Here is a 20,001-nt window from a genome sequence, read left to right as displayed (position 1 = left end):
TTTCTTCCATAATTTTGTTAAATATATTTTCTGGGCCTTTGAGCTGTAATTCTTCCCCTTCTTCTATTCCTATTATTCTCAGGTTTGGTCTTTTTATTGTGTCCCATATTTCCTGAATGTTTTGTGATGAGAATTTGTTGGCTTTGCTGTTTTCTTTGATCAGTGCGTTTATTTTCTCTATGGTGTCTTCAGAATCTGAGATTCTTTCTTCTATTTCTTGTATTCTATTGATTATGCTTGTTTCTGTAGGCTCTGCTCGTTGACCTAGATTTTCCGTATCCAGCTGGTCCCCAGTTTGTGCTTTCTTCCTTGCTTCCATTTCAGTTTTCAATTCTTGAACTGTTTCCATTACCTGTTTGTTCGTTTTTTCTTGGTTTCCCAGGGTCTCATGTACGTATTTACTCAATTCTTCAAACTTTTTGTTATACTTCTCATCCATTTCTATAAAGGTGTTTTTTACATATTGTTTAAGGGACTCTATTGCTTTCATAAAGTCGATTTTTTCCACTTCTTCTGTGTTAGGGTGCTCAAGACCTTCTGTTGTAAGATCATTGGGTTCTGGTGCTTTCATGTTGTTTTTCAGGTTATTGGGTGAATTTTTGCCTTGGCGCCTGCCCATCTCCTCTTATTGATGCTCTCTAATTGGTCTTTTAAAACCAGATCAGGTTTCCCTGCTGGAAGAGGCTCCTCTTGCAAAATGCCCTCGTTCTGTTTCCTGGCTTCTGCCAGGGGCCAAGATCCCTCTCACCCCTCAGACGGGTCTTCAGGAAAAGAACCAGGTTCCCTGTTTGCCAGGGACCTGGCCAACCAAAGGCCTACCTCTTTGATTTAATTGTCCTGGGGCGATCTGCTCTCAGTGTTGCGCTGGTCCCTGCCGCCTGCGTTGCCTGCCACTGTGTCAGTACTCGCCGGTCCGGCCCGCGCCAGCTGCGTCGCCCACCGTGCGTCGGTTCCGCCCGCCGCCGTCCGTGCCTCTGGTTTTATTTTTAATTGACCTATAATAACTGTTTATATTGATGGGGTATATGGTGATTAATGTGTGTGGTGTCAGCAATGGATCTCAAGACTTTACATTCACCAAACAAGTGCTCTAGCATTGAACTATACCCCCAGGCCCTAATATGATGTTGTGATACAGGCAGATATTATGTGCTAATCACCTCACAGGATATTTAGGATATGCATCTTTTTATACATTTCCTACCTACCCCAGCCTTCTTCTTCTCAACCTAATAAATGCATAAATTAACTTAGGTCAAGTATGGTAATAATTCAAAAACCCATTATCCCAGCTTGGAAAATGCCTCTCTGAGTAAAATTACTTGCTGCCTGAGCCTGACAACCTGAGTTCAATCCCTAAAGCTTGTATGAAGGTGGATGGAAAGAACAACCTTCATATAGTTGTCCTTCTACTCTAACTCTCTCTCTCTCTCTCTCTCTCTCTCTCTCTCTCTCTCTCTCTCTCTCTCTCACACACACACACACACACACACACACACACACACAAGTTAAAAGAACCATTATCCCCACTCTCTTCTAAATTCTGATTCATTTCATGGCTGTATATATGCCTAACACTTATCATTACTTTTTCAAGTTTTAAATATAGTCCTAAGCCTATTAGTGAATTTTCTATTGCTATAACAAAACACCTTAAGGTGAGTCCTAATAAAAGCAGAGACCTGGATAGCTCAGTTACAGAAACTGAAATTTCGGGGGCTGGAGGGATGGCTCAGAGGTTAAGAGCACTGACTGCTCTTCCAAAGGTCCTGAGTTCAATTCCCAGCAACCACATGGGGACTCCAAGCCATTTGTAGTGCGATTTGGGGCCCTCTTCTGGTGCTGCAAGCAGAATACTGTACACATAATAAATAAATAAACATTAAAAAAAAAGAAACTGAAATTTCAAGTCATGTGACTCCATTGATTCTGCTTGTGGCAAGAATCTTTTTGGCTGTGTCACAACATAACAGACAGCATCATGGCGGGAGTGAAAGAGTACATAAAGCAGGATATGCTATGGCTTCAGACACCATAGTGGCCAAAGCACAGACCCTTCCAGCCAAAACTATAAATCAGCAGGCTGAATTAATAGCTCTTACCATGCCTGTCAATTAGTAAAGGGACAATCCTTAAAGCTATATTACAGACTACCAGCCTCTGTTCTCAGAAGAATGAGACCTCATACACCTGTCAAGACTCAAGCCTAATCCTACTTTTTCTCCTCCTATTTCTTTCCACTCACCTCTATAGCTAACGGACTCTGTGGAGATTTGAGGTTCAGGAAGCATATATCCAGCAGTTCAACCAGACCACTCATGTAGTAGAGTCCCGAGACTGCTCACCAGTAGGTTGCCAAAAAAGAGATACTTATCCCTATAACACCAAAATGGATTGCTAGGACACCTGTCCCCAATGCTTGCTCTCTGAGATTAATGTCAATACAGGCCAGAAACCTATGGAGGCTGTACTTATTGGTCCTATAAGAGACATAATGCATATTCAGAAAAACACTCTGCTTTTATAAAGAACAGGAAATCTTTATACATCATAGTTAAGGATCCAGGGCAGCCCAGATTGAAAATGGGAGTCATTGGTAAGCATTTATCACATTCACCCAACAGATATACTCAAAATGCAGAGGGTACACATCCTACTCTCTCAACTCTTGTGTATATAGACACATTAGAAGAAGTGGTCCAAACCTCCTTGAAAATCCCTATATTCTTAATAACACTCTTTTTTGATGATATTGATCCCACTCCCCCATCACACTATCTCTTGGCTATTGAATAATGCTCTCAGACGACCTCTTTGGAAAATGCTGGTTGTGTGTCCCTCCACGGTCAAACTGGCAACCACCATGTGTGGCCTTGCCCATTGTTTTATTAAATTCTCGCGCCTTACTACTTGTTAATTGCTTAGAGTCAAATGTTGCTGCAGCCCCTTATCTCTCTCACATTCTTATCTTCAGTATCACAGACTGCTTTAACTCCTCAGGAACACACCCTGTGAGCACTCTGGATTCTGCAGACTTCAATAATATCATTACCCTTAGTACTGTCGCCCAACCCCTATGTCCAGACATTCACAATGCCTTGATTCTCTGTGGTACTCAAATTTATCAGTGCTTATGTGCTAGGTGGTCTGGGACTTGTGCCCTGGTGTTCCTACTTCCTAAACCAGGGATGGTACCTTGTGAAAAGCCCTTGCTTATTCCCACCACCAAGCTCATAGTGGCACAGCATAACAAATGAACAGTCCAGGTCATACCCTTTCTGGCAGCCCTGGGCATAACTGCAGATGTGGCCACTGGAACAGCAGGACTGACTACTTCCCTAGCTATTTACCATCAGCTTTCTTTGCAATTATCCAGGATTTCCAACAGGTAGCTCCATATCCTTCAGGCACAAATAGACTCGCTGGCCACCATAGTACTACAAAATTAGAAAGGATTAGATTTACTGATAGCAGAGAGAGGTGGTCTTTGTCTCTTTCTTGGGGAAGAATATTGTTTTTGTGTCAACCAGTCAAGTGTAGTGAAAGATAGGATCCAACAACTCCAAATGGATTTTTAAAAACAGAAAGAACCTGATACTTCTAGGCAGTGGATCACTGATAGTCAGGATACCTTTCCCTCCAGAGCCATAGGGATCCAGGATGCCTTCCCTTCACAGCTGTAGGTATAGCCTGACTTCCCCGCAGGCCAGGATACTTTTCCCTCCAGAACTGTAACACTTGCATTAGTAAGCAAAAGGAAAAGATAACATGTTAAGACAGGAAGCCAGGGAGATTTAAGGGTTAAACTTGTTTTTATTATAACAACCATTACAATAGAGCTAATTCTTCCTGGGAGAGCATTATACCTTTCTTAGGGAAGAGCACTAAGCATTTAATCCCCTCACACCAGGCCCATTCTTAACTGTTCTATCATCTTACACCATCATACTGGGGGCTAAGCATCCAGCATGTGAGACCTGCGATGGAAGGCCTATTCAAATGAGAGCCCATGCTCTAGAAAACACATGAAATGGTTTTGACTTCAGAATCTCGTCTTTTTGGTTGTCACAGCTGATGGGAAACGCCTAGCTTCAGTTGGAATAGATGACAGCCATACCATTGTCCTGTGGGACTGGAAGAAAGGGGAGAAACTTTCAGTGGCAAGGTAGGGAGAACCCTTACCATGCTGGTAAAACCCTAATGTTGCCATGTACTTCACTTTTTTGAAGTCAAGCTAGTATGTAAGATTTTTATGATTATCAGCTTTTATTACCTTTAAATAAATATAATCAAGCTAAAAGATAAATTATTTTATTATTTCTTTGTAGGTTTAACCCCTGTGTACCCATTTTTAATGTGCCTCAATAGGACATTGGAAATTACTATTTCAATTTGCAATAACAAAGAGTGTATTCTATTAAAGACTATTATATACCAACTGGGAAGCATGGTGAAATGCTCATACATTTTATTGAGAAATATGTACATATATCAAAAAAGAAATTATATGTTGTTTTTCTAGTATTTTTCTTCATTTCTGTCTTCTAAACTGAGCATGATTTGGTTTATAATCATAAATAGTGCTTTGAAGGGGAAGGTAGCTAACAGTGTTGGAGGTTACATTTTAAGTTTGTTACTCCCTCAAAGTGAGATGTGAAAATACCTAAAATATGAATACTTTTGCGGAGTATATAGATGAAATTCAAGGATACAGTAGTTGAAAGGAACTTTGAGGGGCTGGTAAGATGGCTCAGTGGGTAGAGGCTCTAAATGTAACCTCAGTTGATCACCAGGGCCTGTATGCTGGAAGGGGAGAAATGATCCCTGCAAGTTATCCTCTCACTTCTGACACATATATTGTATAATGAATACCCCTCTCTCCCCAAAACATGTACTAAAAGGAACATTGAAGGGGATGCTAAATTTTGATGAATTGCTGTTTTGAAATTTCTTTAATTCCAGTCGTAGACAGCATTCTCTGGGTACAGTACAGCGAGTCCCATGGGTACTATCTAAGTGAAGTTCTGTTTTCACTGTTATCCTGCCTGGAGAGTCTGCTGAGCAGGTTAATATACCTGGTGACAAATGTACAAGTGAATGATTTCACAGCCCGAATGTCAGAGACCAGCAGAAAACAACTGTCTAGAGGGTGGAGGATTCTAGCTAGGAAGTGAGTTGTCTTGAGATGGATTCTCTACAGAACTAAAACATTCTGGTTCATTTCAGAGGCAGTAAAGATAAGATTTTTGTTGTGAAGATGAACCCCTATGTGTCTGATAAACTAATTACAGCTGGGATTAAACACATGAAGTTTTGGCGTAGAGCAGGTAAGGAAATGATCCTTTTAACTCTTTTAGAATGCTAAAAACCATTACCTTTAAAATAATTTAGCTGAGTACAATTGGTGTGCTGGACTGGATCTTGGGATAGAGAAGGAAAGTTTTTAGAAAGCTAAAATCTGAATAAGGCCTGATGTTCAAATTAATGGCACTGTGTGAATGATGTTGGTTTCTTAGTCTTGACGAAGGGACAGTGATGTTAATATGTTAGTATTTAGGGAAACTGGATAACGGATTATGCAGAAACACTGTTATTTTACATCTTTCTGTAAATCCAACATTATCCAAGATAACCTCATAGGGAGGGGTCATAGGTTAGGGGTAGAATGCATTCCTAGCATTCCTCAGGCTCTGGTTGATCACCACCATCTAAAAGAAAACGTTTTATTTTTAAAGGATGCTCTTGTCTTGGTACATTTTAAACAAAGATGCTTTAACCTGTGGGATTAATCAGTTAATGTACAGATTTCTCCATTTTATAGTCTAAACTAAAATTTTAAAAATTTCGTAAAAGTGCCTTGTATGCTATAAGGTAATACAGAAATACTGGTGCTTTAGTCATTTGTAACTATAAATCACAAATTTGGAATAAACTTCCTTTTACCATTAAAAAAAACCTCTTTTCAAATAGAATAGTATATTTATGTTAGCAATGTGGCAATGAAATCTCAATGAACTGAAAACTTTCAGAGAAAATGCTTCAGTGTAAGAAGTGAAACATCAGAAAACAACAAACTTTGTGGTAACATTTCCCAAATTCACCTGTCTTCCAAGTTGTGAATTATATGGGATGTGAAGTAATGGTTCAGATTTGTATTGAATGCTGTGCCAGAGACTCAGTAAATCATAGTGTTTATAATTATGAAGTGGATAGAACTTAGGGTTTCATTCCCATAAATTTAAACAAGCTTTTCATTTGGCCATATTACTTGGAACTGAAAATGCCTACTGAGTAGTACTTGAGAAAACACACACATATACACACGCATGTTCACACCCCTCGTCTATATATTTGTTTGAAATAAGAGATTTAAAGAAAATAAATACTAAGCAGCTGGAGAGATGGCGCAGTGGTTGAGAGCACTTGCTACTACTTTTCCAAAGGACCCAAGTTTAAAACACCCACAAAACTGCTCACTGGTAGGGGATCCAGTGCCCTCTTCTGGACCTCTTGAGCACTGCATGTACGCAAAACACATGCACATAAAAAAATAACTTGTCACAGAGTCCCTTCAGTTATAAAAAAGAAAAAATAAAGTAAATACATATCCTAAAATTTGTAGTTGAGTAACATTTTTTTCCTAACCTATCTAATAGCCTTGGAACTGAGTCATAAGTGGATAAATGTTAAGGTTTGATGTGTATTTTCAATCTTCCATATTTTCAGAGGTCAGATCCACAGAGTTCATTAGACAAGTAAAAGTAATTCCTGTTTTCTTTAAGTATTATCTAACCCTTTGCTTGCATAGTTTTGGACAAATTATTAGTTGAAGTAAATGCCTTATGCATGGGGCTAAACTGGATTCTCATGCTATTTTATCTCAAGTTTATATTTATTTGAAACTGTATACATTTTGAAAGCAACACTTTCGCATTTTTTTATGAATCAGGGGGAGGATTAATTGGAAGAAAAGGCTACACAGGCTCTCTGGGGAAAAGTGACACAATGATGTGTGCGGTGTATGGATGGACTGAAGAGATGGCCTTTTCTGGAACATCCACAGGAGATGTGTGCATCTGGAGAGATGTCTTTCTTGTAAAAACAGTTAAAGCCCATGATGGGCCAGTGTTCAGTATGCATGCATTGGAGAAAGTAAGTAACCTAAAGTCATTTTAAGTTAAATACAGTTATCATAGAAGGAGCACTGGTTTGTACTTGGCTACCCAACTATAGTCTGTGTTTTTTCCTTTCTTTACAAATCCCTAAATATGATACGAGATAGGTATGCTGCATACAAACATTTTTAAAATGTCACGTAGTGGCACATGCTTGTAACCCAGGACTCAGAAAATAAATGGAGGAAGATCATAAGTTCAAAGTCATCTTTGGATGAATAACTAGTTCAAGGATAGCCTGAACTACATGAGACCCTGTCTAAAAATAAAAATAACAAACAAAAAGCTTTTGCTAGAAGTGGTGACTCATGACTGTCATCTCAGCACTCAGGAGGATTGGAAGTTTGAGGCTAGCCTGGACTATAAACAGAGACTTGTTTCAAAAAGAAAAAGAATGAATGAAAGAAAGGGCTGATGAGATGGATCAGCATGTGCAGCGTACTCACTGCACAAGCCTGACAACCTGAATTCAGCCCCTGGTACCCATGGTGGAAGGAGAGAGCCAACCTGTGTGTCCTCTGACCTACACAGAAAAGCTGTCACACAAATTTTTATTATGAAAGAAAGGAAAATGAAACCTTACTATATTAAGGCCCTGCTATGTGTCAACATTATGCTAAGTGCTCTCTGTATAATCAGATGCTATTCAGTACCGTTGCTGTTCTTTCTTTTCCAGGGTAAAGTAGGAGGCTTTGGAAGGATGTGTGAGTGCTGAAAGTGGCAGTCATAATTCATCACCCACTTTAGAAACCGGTCTTTTGGCATCCTGTCCTATCTTTATAGGTTCTGTGTTGATGTTTGGGAAATATAATAAATGCTTATACTAATCCCTGTTACTCAGAAGCTGTGACTTTCATCTACATTCTTTTCTCTATAGTTTTTTTCAATATAAAGCAGGTAATTGTTTTCGACAAACTTTGGTCTTTACTAACTGGGACTCTTTGTTTTTATAGGGATTTGTAACTGGAGGAAAAGACGGTGTAGTAGCCCTTTGGGATGATTCCTTTGAAAGATGTCTTAAGACCTATGCTATAAAAAGAGCTGATTTAGCCCCAGGATCTAAAGGTGATTTCATATTTAGTCTATCGTTCAGGAAAAGGCTAATTATTCATCATTATGCTCGTTCACTGAAGTGAAACACAGGAAATATATTTCCTTTCTTGATGAGCATCAGAATTGCATAGAAATCACTTAACTTGATACCAGAGTCATCCTGCTTCTTTCTCTGGTGTACTTGATGAAATATGAACTATGACACTTAACTATGACATTTAACTTTTGCATTTATCAGCATTCAGGAGCTTGCTGTCAGGCTGCATTTTGAGTTCAGACCCTGGAACCCATAGTGGGGAAGGAGAGACCTATGCTGATCTCCTCTCTAGCCGTGCAGGTCTTCCATTGTCTTTTGTTTGTGCATTTCTTCCTAGTAGGGATGATGCCACAGTCCCACCAATTATGAGGCCTTTCTGCAAGCTTTTAATTGTTCCTAGAGTCTGTTATTCTCTCAACGACAGAACCACATGCTCACTATTCAGATCTCAAACAGAATTTATTCTAAATGACTTCATCCTCATTTCCCTCTTCAGGAAGTTTAACTGCCTTCTTAAATTCTCCCTTTCTAATAACCTCCTCACACAAGATCTGTTGCAAGAACTAGATCTGCCACGCTTGCCAATACATTACTGAGGCCTGCCTAGGACACCCTGAGGGAAGGGATGTATCTTACACTGAATTAGAATTCCTGGTTTGGGGGCTGGAGAAATGGCTCAGTGGTTAAGAGCACTGACTGCTCTTCCAGAGGTCCTGAGTTCAATTCCCAGCAACCACATGGTGGCTCGCAGCCATCTATAATGAGACCCGGCGCCCCCTTCTGGCCTGCAGGCACACATGGAAGGAATGCTGTACACATAATAAATAAAATAAATCTTTTTAAAAAAAAACTTTAAAAAAAAAGAATTCCTGGTTTGGACTTTATAAATAACCTAAGAGAAATGGAAAAGAAGATGATTTGCTAATGTATGAGGCAAAGAAGTAGTTATCAGAATGGTAGTGTGGGATCTGGATAGAACAGAATTCTATGTGGTTATGCTTATTCTGAGATTAACAAATTGAATGACTAAAGGAAATAGAATTTCTTAAATATAAAAAACAACTTCATAATGTGATTTTTACCACCCAAATAGCATCAGTTGGAAAATATAAATTCTGGAATTAACTTCATACCTACAAGAACTTTTCTATTTAACATTTCAGGTCTGCTCTTGGAAGATAACCCATCTATACGTGCCATATCATTAGGACATGGTCATATTTTAGTTGGCACAAAGAATGGTGAAATATTAGAAGTGGATAAAAGTGGCCCAATAACACTTTTGGTCCAGGTACTTTAAATACTGATATGCACTTTTTCCTTTGAACTTTATGTTTTCATTCAGAATATGAGAAGCAAAATTGACACTGCAGAATACAATGCAAAATGAGTTAGGGAAACATTTCTTGATGTTGATATAAACAGAAAATTAGTTCAGTGACTAGACATAATTCAATAAATTGATATACATGTTCTCATGCAGAATTATTGCCAATATTTAGGTAAAACTTTATCACTATTAAATCAATGGGACAAAAGCTAGCTATAATATATTTGACATAGACGTTCATTTCATGTTTGATTTTACTTTTTTGGGAGCATTTGTTAAACATGAGATATTTATTTTTCTGAAACTCTTTGGTTAAGTATATCTTAAGCTATAGCTTACAGATGTGGAAAGGGAGAGTATGACTATATACTAAAACTGTATTACTGAAAGTATTTATCAGTGAAAAGAAGCTAGTGGAAATTCAGAAATAAACTTTTTTAAAAAAAAAAAAAAACTGTGGTTTGGAACTTGCTGTGTAGACCAGACCTGCCTCAGAATCTTGGAGATGGACTTGCCCCTGCTCCTGCTTCTGCCTCCTTTCTTAATACAGGCATATTTCTTTACCCCTCTACTTCATTCTTGTTAGGACACCAAAGAGTACACACAGAACACTGCTCATGCTTTATTTGGTGCTTTATTGTATCTTTGTTATAGTTGAGTTTTTTTGTTTTTGCTTTTGTTTTGTTTTGTTTTCGAGACAAGGTTTCTCTTTGTAACAGTGTAACAGTCCTTGCTATTTTGGAACTATCTGTTGTAGACCAGACTGGCCTCAAACTCACAGAGATCTGCCTGCCTCTGCCTCCTGAGTGCTGGGATTAACGGCGTGCGCCACCACAGCCTAGCTGGTGCTTTATTGTTAATACCCTGTGAATGAGATTGTGTAAAAGGCAAAACGTGTACGAATAATTTCACCTGCATAATATATCTTTGAAATAAAAACATACTGAAGTCATTGTGGGGTTACTGGTGTGTGTGTGTGTGTGTGATGGGCAAGAGTGTGTGTCTATGTAACTCTGATTGGCCTTGCGCTCATGATTTTCCCCCTTGGGTCATTCATAACATGCCTGGCTAGTCATAGTACTTCACCTGTTTATGAGAACTCAGATGTTATTACTAGAAAACTCTTAAATGCGAAAATAGGAGAATTACTTTTTAAATTTTCACAGAAAAAAAATAGAAATCATAAATGGTATCTATTGAGATAAAAAATTGTGTGGGGTGGGGAGCTGAGAAGAGTTGGAGAGGCGATAAACAAAATACATTGTTTATGTGCATGGCATTCTCAAGGAGTAAATGAAAATATGTAAAAGAGAGAGGAAATTTTAGATAAAACAAACTACCTAGGCTTATTTGTGTACGAAAGTATCCGTGCAGTGGACCACACTCAGAATCAGAAGGAATCCAGGGAGATGTGCCTCAGTATAGGAGCAAGCTCTTGGCAGCTCAGTGCAAAAGACAGAGATCCACTTGGTTAGAATCGTTAAACCTTAGCTTGGCATTATTGGCAGTTTGTGATTGTCAGATTCTCTGATTAGAGTCCACTGATGGCTTCTGTTTGGCAAAATATCTAGTTTCATATTAGTGTTTATGTTGGCTTTCAGGTTGCTTACATAGCACCGAAAGTGTGGATGCTGTCCTAATGGCCTCCTAAGTAAAATTGTTCTCAATACATCTTTTTGGAAAACGTGCTAGAAATTTAGGCCAGGGTCTCATGCATGCTGATTCATATTCTACCACTGAGTCACACCCCAAGCCATCTTATTATCTTATTATTATTATTATATTTATTATAAGGTAAAATTTTAATGTCTTTTTCACTTCCTTACATGGGGATTCCTGATAGCTTTGCCTTAGCTGTTATTATCTAAATGTGTGGGTAAAAGTTTAGTGAGTCCAGTGAAACTAATCAAGCAAAGGCTTAATTGTTGGAAATAAGAAAGGCAGGGCTGGAGAGATGGCGCAGAGGTTAAGAGCATTGCCTGCTCTTCCAAAGGTCCTGAGTTCAATTTCCAGCAACTACATGGTGGCTCACAACCATCTGTAATGGGGTCTGGTGCCCTTTTTGGCCTGCAGGCATACACACAGACAGAATATTGTATACATAATAAATAAATAAGTATATTAAAAAAGCAGTAACAACTGTGTACTTTGGATATTGAGTTAATAAATTAAAACTGAGAGAGCCTCTGTAATATGAGTTTAAAAATGAACATAAAGAAATTAGTTGTATTTCTTTATACTATCAATACAAATAAAATATTACAGAAAATACTATTCATAAAATAAAACTATACAATAAACAGTATTTTTTTTTACTATTTTTACATGTATTCATTGATTTGGAGGACAATGCACATGGCATGTGTGTGGAATCAGAGGACAACTTGGGGTATTAAGTTCTCATCTTCCACCATGGGGTCTAGGAATCAAAATCAGATTGTCAGGCTTGGGGATGTGTCTGATCCTTCCCACTGGTTATTCCAATAATTAGGAATTTTAGAGTTAAAATATGGAAGACCTGCTCTAAGAACTATTAAATTTTAATAAAGATATAAGGGATCTAAATAAATTATAAACTCTGTAATTATAATCCATACTTTGATAAAATTTTTTACATAATCTTCTCTTTAAAAAGTACCTAGAAAGGAAAATAAGAATAAGGAAGAACTTGTTGATACACGTTCCATGATAGAAATATAGAAAACACAAATTCATATTAACTAAAAATATGGGAACATGTATCCCTAACAGGATGTTAAGAGAGCAGTGTTTGTAGTAGTGCTGTCTGTTGGTCAGTCTGGTGATCTGTCATAATGGGAGCAAGTTCTCATGAACACGAAATAGCTCTTAAGTCACTAAGATCTCTAAATACTGTGAGATAGTTTCTATGGTTTTTATTGTATAGCCTTATTAAGCTTTTTCCTATTTTTTTGATGCTGTTTTAAACAGGATTTTCTTATCTTATTTTCAGATCATTCTTTGCTAGTGCATAGAGCAGTTGATTTTGTACACAACCTGTGAATGGAAACTTAGGTCCTATAGACTTGCTAATTTCGTTTATTAGTTATAATGTTGCAGTAGATTCTTTATAATTTTTTAGGTACAAGATCTTGTCATCAGTAAATAACTGATTCACTTCCTTGTGTCAGTTCTGGGTGGCTGTTACTTCTTTTTCTTGGCTAGTTGCCCTGGCTAAAACTTGTAACATGAGGGTCTGCTCTGTTGGGGTTTCTGTCCTGCCCAGTTCCCGCATTCAGTAAACTTCCCAAGGAAAATCACATAGAAGTCTCCATAAATTATTAACTGGTCCATTAGCGCAGGCTTTGTATTAGCTCTTTTATCTTATATTAGCCCATTATTCTAGTATATGTTAGCCACATGGCTCAGTACCTTTTTCGGTGGGGCAGGTCACATCCTGCTTTTTTGGTGTCTGGATAGGACTACAGAGGAATGGGCTTCCTCCTTTCTAGAATTCTCCTGTTCTTATTGCCCCTTCTCTACTTCCTGTCTTGTTGTCCCATCTATACTTCCTGCCTGGCTACTGGCCAGTCAGTGTTTATTTAAAACATAATTGACAGAATACAGAATTGTCCTGCATTGAAAACTTCCATTGTAACACTGAATATAAGCAATGAGAACAGACATTAATGCTTCTGTTCCTGGTCTAAGTAAAGCTTTACGCTATCAACCACTAAGTGTGATGTTCACTGAAGGAGACTCCTTCCCTTCCTCTGTTGTTTCTTTCCTCTCTCCCTCCACTTCCTCCCTCCCTACTTTTCTTTACTCCCTCCCTCTCTCCCTCCTTCCCTTACTCTCTTCTCTCCTTCCTTTCCTCCCTCTTTTCTTCCCCCTCCCTCTTTTCCTTCCTTGTTCTCTCCCTTCTTTCCTCCCTCCTTTCCTTCCTTTCTTATTTCGAGACATAGTTTTGTAGGTTATCCTGGCTTGTCAGGAACTCACTATGTAGAATAGGCTGGCCTTGAATATGCAGCTATCCTCTTGCCTCAGCTTTCTGAGTGATGATAAAATAGGCACGTAGGTTTTTCATAATGAAATTGTAGGTTTTTCACAAATGCTCTTTGCTAAGATTGGGGAATCATGATTTAATTTCTAATTTATTAAGTGGTGTAAATCATGGGCCAGGAGGGATTTGTCAGATTCTTTTTCAGTGTCTATTAGATGCTCATGGCGTTCTGATCTTCATTCTGTGACACGTATTACATCAATTGATTTGGAGGATTGACAGCCTTGCTTTCCTGGTTGCAGTGTATAATTGTTTTTAATAATTCTGTTTGTTAATATATTGTCGACGACTTTAGTAATCCTGGTTAGAAGAGTTATTGCTTTATATTTTTCTTATCTGGTTGTGGTATCAGGCTTTATAAAATGATTTGTGAATTAGTGCCTCATGGTTTAAGAAGAAAGCCAGAAAACAAAAACTCCTAATCTCTTCATAGAGAAACTGACTTTATAGCAGAACACAGAAAACAGTCCTCTCTAAATGTGCTCTCAAACAGTGGAGTTTCATAAACTCAGATGGTATGCTAATCAAAAACATAGACCAGTCAGTTTTCACAGAGGCAAAATCTCAGTCAGGCTCTGGAGTTGAGTATAAGGACAAGAGAAGGCTTCTGGGTCTTGCATACATATAGTGGAAAAAGAGACCGTGATCTCAGGTCTTCTTGAGTTCCAATGGGGCTTCTTTATTCTCAGTAGCACTCACTCGAAGTAGATGACATCTGGAACAGGGGCTGAGGGAAAAGGAGTTTCTACTTGTCAGCTGTGCACATCAAGCATCTGTCCTCCAACAGGCAGCTGGTTCAGGGTGGAGAAATCCATATGCTGCCTGTCCTGGGAAACTGACCCTCCAACCGGGAGTTGGGGACAAAGCTAGGTTTCTTGGTTATTAGAGTCTGAGTTGGTTTCCATGTGGATGAGCTGTGACCAGTGAAGAGGTACTGAAATCCAGTACATATGCCATCACTATATTGACCAAATTCTAACAGGTTTTCTTTAGTAAATTTTCCTTCATTTGTTCTAGTTCCTTGAAATCATGTCAGGGCTGTTCTGAATTTGGATCTCTTTATCCATTTCACTGGTGAGCTGGTCTGTGGAGTTCCTTATCTAATTCACGTATTTTCAGGTTACACTGAAATTAACTGTGTTTTCTTTATAGGGACACATGGAAGGAGAGGTGTGGGGTTTGGCCACACATCCTTATCTGCCCATCTGCGCTACTGTAAGTGATGATAAAACTTTAAGAATATGGGATCTCTCTCCTAGTCATTGTATGTTGGCAGTCCGGAAACTGAAAAAGGGTAAGAGGCTCTCAGACTTCAACAAAGATTAAGCTGTCACAATCTTCTGACATTCACAAATAGCCATAGAGTGTCTCTAGTAAAGGATTGTTGGATATTCCTTCATTTCCCTTGTGCTGAACTCATGACACTCCAAGGGCAGGGTGATTTTATTCAGTTTTTTTTTCTGTTGCTTAACTTCTCTTTAACAATGTTATTGCCCTCTCTGGTCCAGTAGTATGGTCTTAGTTTGATAGTTGACTCCGTTTTGAATTCTTGTAATTGCTTCTGGAGCTCCTGGTTAGATGACATTATTTGGGTTCTGCTGCTCTTTTGCTTTTCCTTACAGTTCTGTAGTTTAACAACACTGGGCATGTATCTGGGTTTACTTGGATTTATGCTTCCTAAGTTTGTGACCTTTTATTTTGTGTTAATGTTGAAAAATTGTCTGTCAATACTAATGGTTTTCACTAGGAGTATTGTAATTTTTAAAAAGCGTTATGAGAGAAAAGATACCATGCAACCGAGTTCACATGGAGGGTTATTATTATTATTATTATTGAAAAGGGAATGAAAAGAAGGGGAGGGGAGAGACCAGCCTTGGAAACAGGAGCGGCAGAAGAGAAAAGGAAGGTAGGGAGGGAGAGAGAAGGGGAGGGAGAGACAGAGAGGCAGAGAAGCAGAGAGAGAGAGAAAGGAACACACACAAACACATACAGAGGGAGAGAAGGAGGGAGGGAGGGGGAGAGAGAGAGAGAGAGAGAGAGAGAGAGAGAGAGAGAGAGAGAGAGAGAGAGAGAGAGAGAGAGAGAGAATAGGGGGTGGATACGGTTCACCTTTTAAAAGGGAACATAGTGAATGTGCACAGGAGATGCTCTTAGTGTCTTAGTGGCTGCAGCTGAGGATGTATCCTGTCAGGACCCCAAGGGCAGGCCAGTACAGATGCCTGAATACTCTCAAGGAATACTTCTTTGCATTAGGTTATAGGCAAAATTTATGATTCTGTGATTTTGGATTTAAATATTTTTACTTAGGTATCTTTATGTTATTCAGCATTAGTTCAAGATGGGGAGTTGATTTTCCTAATTTACAAAGGATGTGTGTGAACTTTCTTTTTTGAGACAAAATCTCACTATGTCAAAAAAAAAAATCTCACTATGTCTTCCTAGCTAGCCTCAAACTCTACAGATCAGGCTGGCCTCGAATTCAGAGATCCATCCACCTCTGTCTCCTGAGTGCTGGGATTAAGGGTGTGAGCCATAACACCTGGTGGTATTTGTGACAACTGCTTATGTTAATATAATAAGATTACTGATGTCACATAGAGTTAATTATGAGACAGTGATGGAAGTGGGCTCTCATAAGAAAAGTTTTTGACAAATGACTCAGTTTTATAGTAATCAGAGAATAAACAAAAGTATAGATACACAATATGTCCTAATGTTTACAGTCTTTAAAGTCTAAGAAATGAATGTATTGTGAATATTTACTAGCCTTTTGCACTTCTTTTTGTAATGATACATTGGAAAGCTCCCATTAACAGCTTTAGTGTGCTGTTGATCACCTGTAATCTCAGTAGAAATGGTATGACTTCAAGTTTCAGGCCAGCCGAGGCTGTACAATAAGACCCCATCTCAAAAACAAACAAAAAACAACAGTTCTTATATCCTGCAGTTGTAGTTTTTTAGTATAATCAATTATGGATTTTTATGGAATTTATGTTTCTGGATTCTTGCTATCATTCTATGTCTTTCTTCATTCCATGCCCCCCCATAGCCCCACATCTCTGTAGATCTCTAGTGATGAACCATCCCGGTCCAATGTTTAATCTGATAGCTCATTTTAAAAATTGTCATTTTTCTACGTCAAAACCAAGAATCATGGGTTTGCCCTAGTGGCGGTCTCTGAAAATAATTTCTCAGGCTACCAAGGGTATCAATATAGAGCTTTGTCTCTGTCTTGTTGTTAGAAACAAAATGGCATATAAAATAACAGGTTTAGAAATTGGGAGCAGTGTACACGAATAGGTGGCACAAATCTTTTCACATTCCCGCCACAGAAAAAAATGTCTTTTCAAGAGGAGCTAGAATGAAGCAGAGTTGCGTTTTACTAAGAGATTTCAGTGTGACTTTAAGCATGGGGCTTAAGATAGGGCAATTGGGAAGAAAGACACACCCAAGAGCATGTTTGTGGGCTTCTTGAAGAGAGGCACACTTCATTGTCTTTCCAATAGCTGTATATACCATTTAGGAGAATTTGAAGCTATTATGCACAAAGAGTTGCTAAGAAACTTCGTAATCATCTGGAGATTCCTGAAGGACAGGGCAGGTTTATAATCCATAAAGTAAACACTTAGGTCACAGGGATGTAGAAAGATAAAAGCAATAGTTCTGTTTGAGATTCTCAGAGGAATCTGGGAAAACAGTAAAACCTTATTTGTGGTCACATAGGTTTAGGGTTTAAACCTAGTTCATTGGTATTTTAACATTCTTATTTGAAAGTATTTATGAATAAAAGAAACCTTGTCTCTATGTTGAAAGCCTTTAGAGCAAATATGACCCATTGTGTTGGAATTTTTGATTCTTAGCTTGCAAGAGGCTTCAAGGGGATCATTTTCATTCTCATGATGCCATAATGTTCCCTGTTTTTGTATCCTGTTTCATACCTGTGTATCAGCTTGAGCCCATCCTCTCTTCTGGTTATAGAGGATGTTTTGTTCTGTCTATCTATCCCTCCTGCCTCAGCTCCTGAGTACTAAAGTTATACTGAGCCACCACATTCAGCAGAGAGTAAAGCTGAATTGGATCACATCCATGCCCTCTGTGCCATGTCATCTAGGGCTGCTGTACTGCTGTTGCAGAGCTGAACAGTTTTGATGGCTATTCTGTGAATAATAACATGAAACTCCTTTGTCCATCTTTGCTCTAGAGCAGTGGTTCTCAACCTTCCTGATGCTCTCACCTTTAATACAGATGTTGTGCTGACCCCTAACCATAAAATTGTTTTTGCTGCTACTTCATAATTACAATTTTGTTACTATTATGAATCATATTATAAATATCTTATATGCAGGATATCTGCTATGTGACTCATATGAAAGGGTCACTTGACCCCAAGGGGGTTGTGACCCACAGGTTGAGACCCACTGCTCTAGAGACTGCTATATTTTATCCACGCTATGAGTCTAGTGACAGACAACACAGGGTGGTTCTGACTTTTCTTCAGAAAGATGAGTGTTTACAAGCAGCTGCTCCAGGTCATATTTCTCAGATACAGAAAGAAGCAAACTATGTGTATTGGCAAGAGAGTCCTCAGAATTACGTAAAAGTTTGAGATCTCAGTCTTGTCAGAGTACAACCAAATGTTCACATTCAAAATTTCAGAGTACCCATTCAGTTTCCCAATTGTCACAAAAGAAATGTGGAGAGGCTGTGTAATTAAATTGACATTATAATTTACTCCCAAAGTTAAACTTGTGTTTAATTTTTATGGACCGTTGGGTGTCAGTAATTCTTTTAAACTTGTGGAAGCTTTAACGATTCTAACTTGTGCTGAACACTTCAGACCTGAGCTGGTTACTTTCTCTGTAAATGATTTATGCATTCAGAATCTCTTGTAATCATCGTTAGCACAGTATTTATAGGAGGAGCCACTTGGGCTCCCCAAGGCCTTAAGTATATAGTCATCACAGTCAGCAGCAGAACCTGGCTAATTGTGATGCTTGTCCGTGCTTCCAATTACTGACATTTCATTTCCTGTTGGCAGGGACTCAGACTGCTCAGCCCAAAGGTTATGAAGTGACAACTACTAAAAGACAGTTATTACTAAAAGACAGAAGAGAGGATGCTGGAGGGTATAAAAGGAGCAAGTAAAGAAGCAGATGTACCTGTAAGGGACAGTGGACAATGAAAAAGGAATGAACATAAAGGAAGTAGTGGCATCCTCAGGATGAAATTCAGATCTCTTTCAAGGAGAAGGCTTTTTTTCTGCCAGTGGTAAAGGAGTTTACCAGAAGTCTAGGAAAGTTTCTGCTCTAACATCACAGTCATCCACAGCCCCACCTCAATCCCTGTAAATCCATCTGCTGGACCCACTGCTCTAAAAGAAAGAAGCAAGGTCCCTTTCTTCAGTTTTGGCTTTGCAGTTTTCCTGTGGTATTGGGCCAGGGACTACATTAGTAGGGAAGGAATTATGCAATAATAAGAGTAGTGTATTGAATATGCGGTAAAGGTCAGCACACTGAGCAGTAAGTAGAAAACTGTCTGTAGTATACAGCTGTATGAACATGGCTGCAGTTTAAAGTCCTTGTGTGGTTGGGTTGAGCTGCTTTGTGTACAGTTTCCTGGCATGTAATTCATATCATGTAAAAGGAGGGCAGTCCATATTGGCTTCTATGCAGTGTTGGGGATCATATGCACCCCACTGTGCGTACAATTTCCAGTTATACAATTTCTGCCATGCAAGTAAGGGCTCTGCAAATCATAGTCATGTAAATAAGAGCAGTCCTGACCTCAAATTCAGTTCTTGTCCTAGTCTGGTTTCTGTTACTGTGATAAAGACCATGACCAAAAGCAACCTAGAGAGAAAGGGGTTTATTTCTGCTCACAGCTGAGTTCCGTCAGGAAGGATAGAACAGGACCTGAAGCAGGATCCATGGAGGAGTGCTGCTTTCCGATTCACTCCTTCTGGCTTCCTCGCCTGCTTTCTTCCACACCCACACAGTACCTGCTCAGGGCAACACTACCCACAGTGGGCTGGGCTGCACCCCTCACATCAATCGCCAGTCAAGAAAATGCCCCATGGCCAGTCTGATGGCAGTGTCTTCTCATTTGAGATGCCCTCTTCTCAGATGATTCCATCTTGTATCTAGTTGACAAACTAACCAACACAGTCCTGATCCAAGACTCAGGTCACAGGATAACAGGTTTCAGCTCTGTCACGTTAAGTAGCAGTTTGGGATTCCTGGACAACGCTTGTGGAACGTTCCCAAAGGAGATCCCTGCGCTATCTGCAGAGGCACTTCTTCTTTTTTTTTTTTTTTTTCTTTTTCTTTTTTTTTTTATTGAGAATAAGAAAAAAAAGTTTCCGCCTCCTCCCAGCCTCCCATTTCCC

The 20,001-nt window shown here is 39.0% G+C and overlaps 1 protein-coding gene across 2 annotated transcripts in view; it reads left to right on the top strand.

Moving 5' to 3' along the window:
- Nucleotides 1–20,001, top strand: part of Eml5 (EMAP like 5) — a 120,097-nt gene that overhangs the window by 54,555 nt on the left and 45,541 nt on the right. For both annotated transcript variants that reach the window (XM_050151402.1, XM_050151401.1), the window contains exons 16-21: nucleotides 4,072–4,165; nucleotides 5,227–5,327; nucleotides 6,950–7,152; nucleotides 8,129–8,240; nucleotides 9,429–9,556; nucleotides 14,769–14,910. In XM_050151402.1, coding sequence (XP_050007359.1) covers nucleotides 4,072–4,165; nucleotides 5,227–5,327; nucleotides 6,950–7,152; nucleotides 8,129–8,240; nucleotides 9,429–9,556; nucleotides 14,769–14,910 — 780 coding nt within the window. The remainder of the gene's footprint in view (nucleotides 1–4,071; nucleotides 4,166–5,226; nucleotides 5,328–6,949; nucleotides 7,153–8,128; nucleotides 8,241–9,428; nucleotides 9,557–14,768; nucleotides 14,911–20,001) is intronic.

This window comes from Alexandromys fortis, unplaced genomic scaffold (genome assembly GCF_014885135.2).
Source record: "Alexandromys fortis isolate MF-2015 unplaced genomic scaffold, M_Fortis_MF-2015_v1.1 scaffold_63, whole genome shotgun sequence".
Lineage (NCBI taxonomy): Eukaryota > Metazoa > Chordata > Mammalia > Rodentia > Cricetidae > Alexandromys > Alexandromys fortis.
Note: the sequence above shows the minus strand (reverse complement) of the source record. Positions and strands in the feature narration are given on the sequence as shown.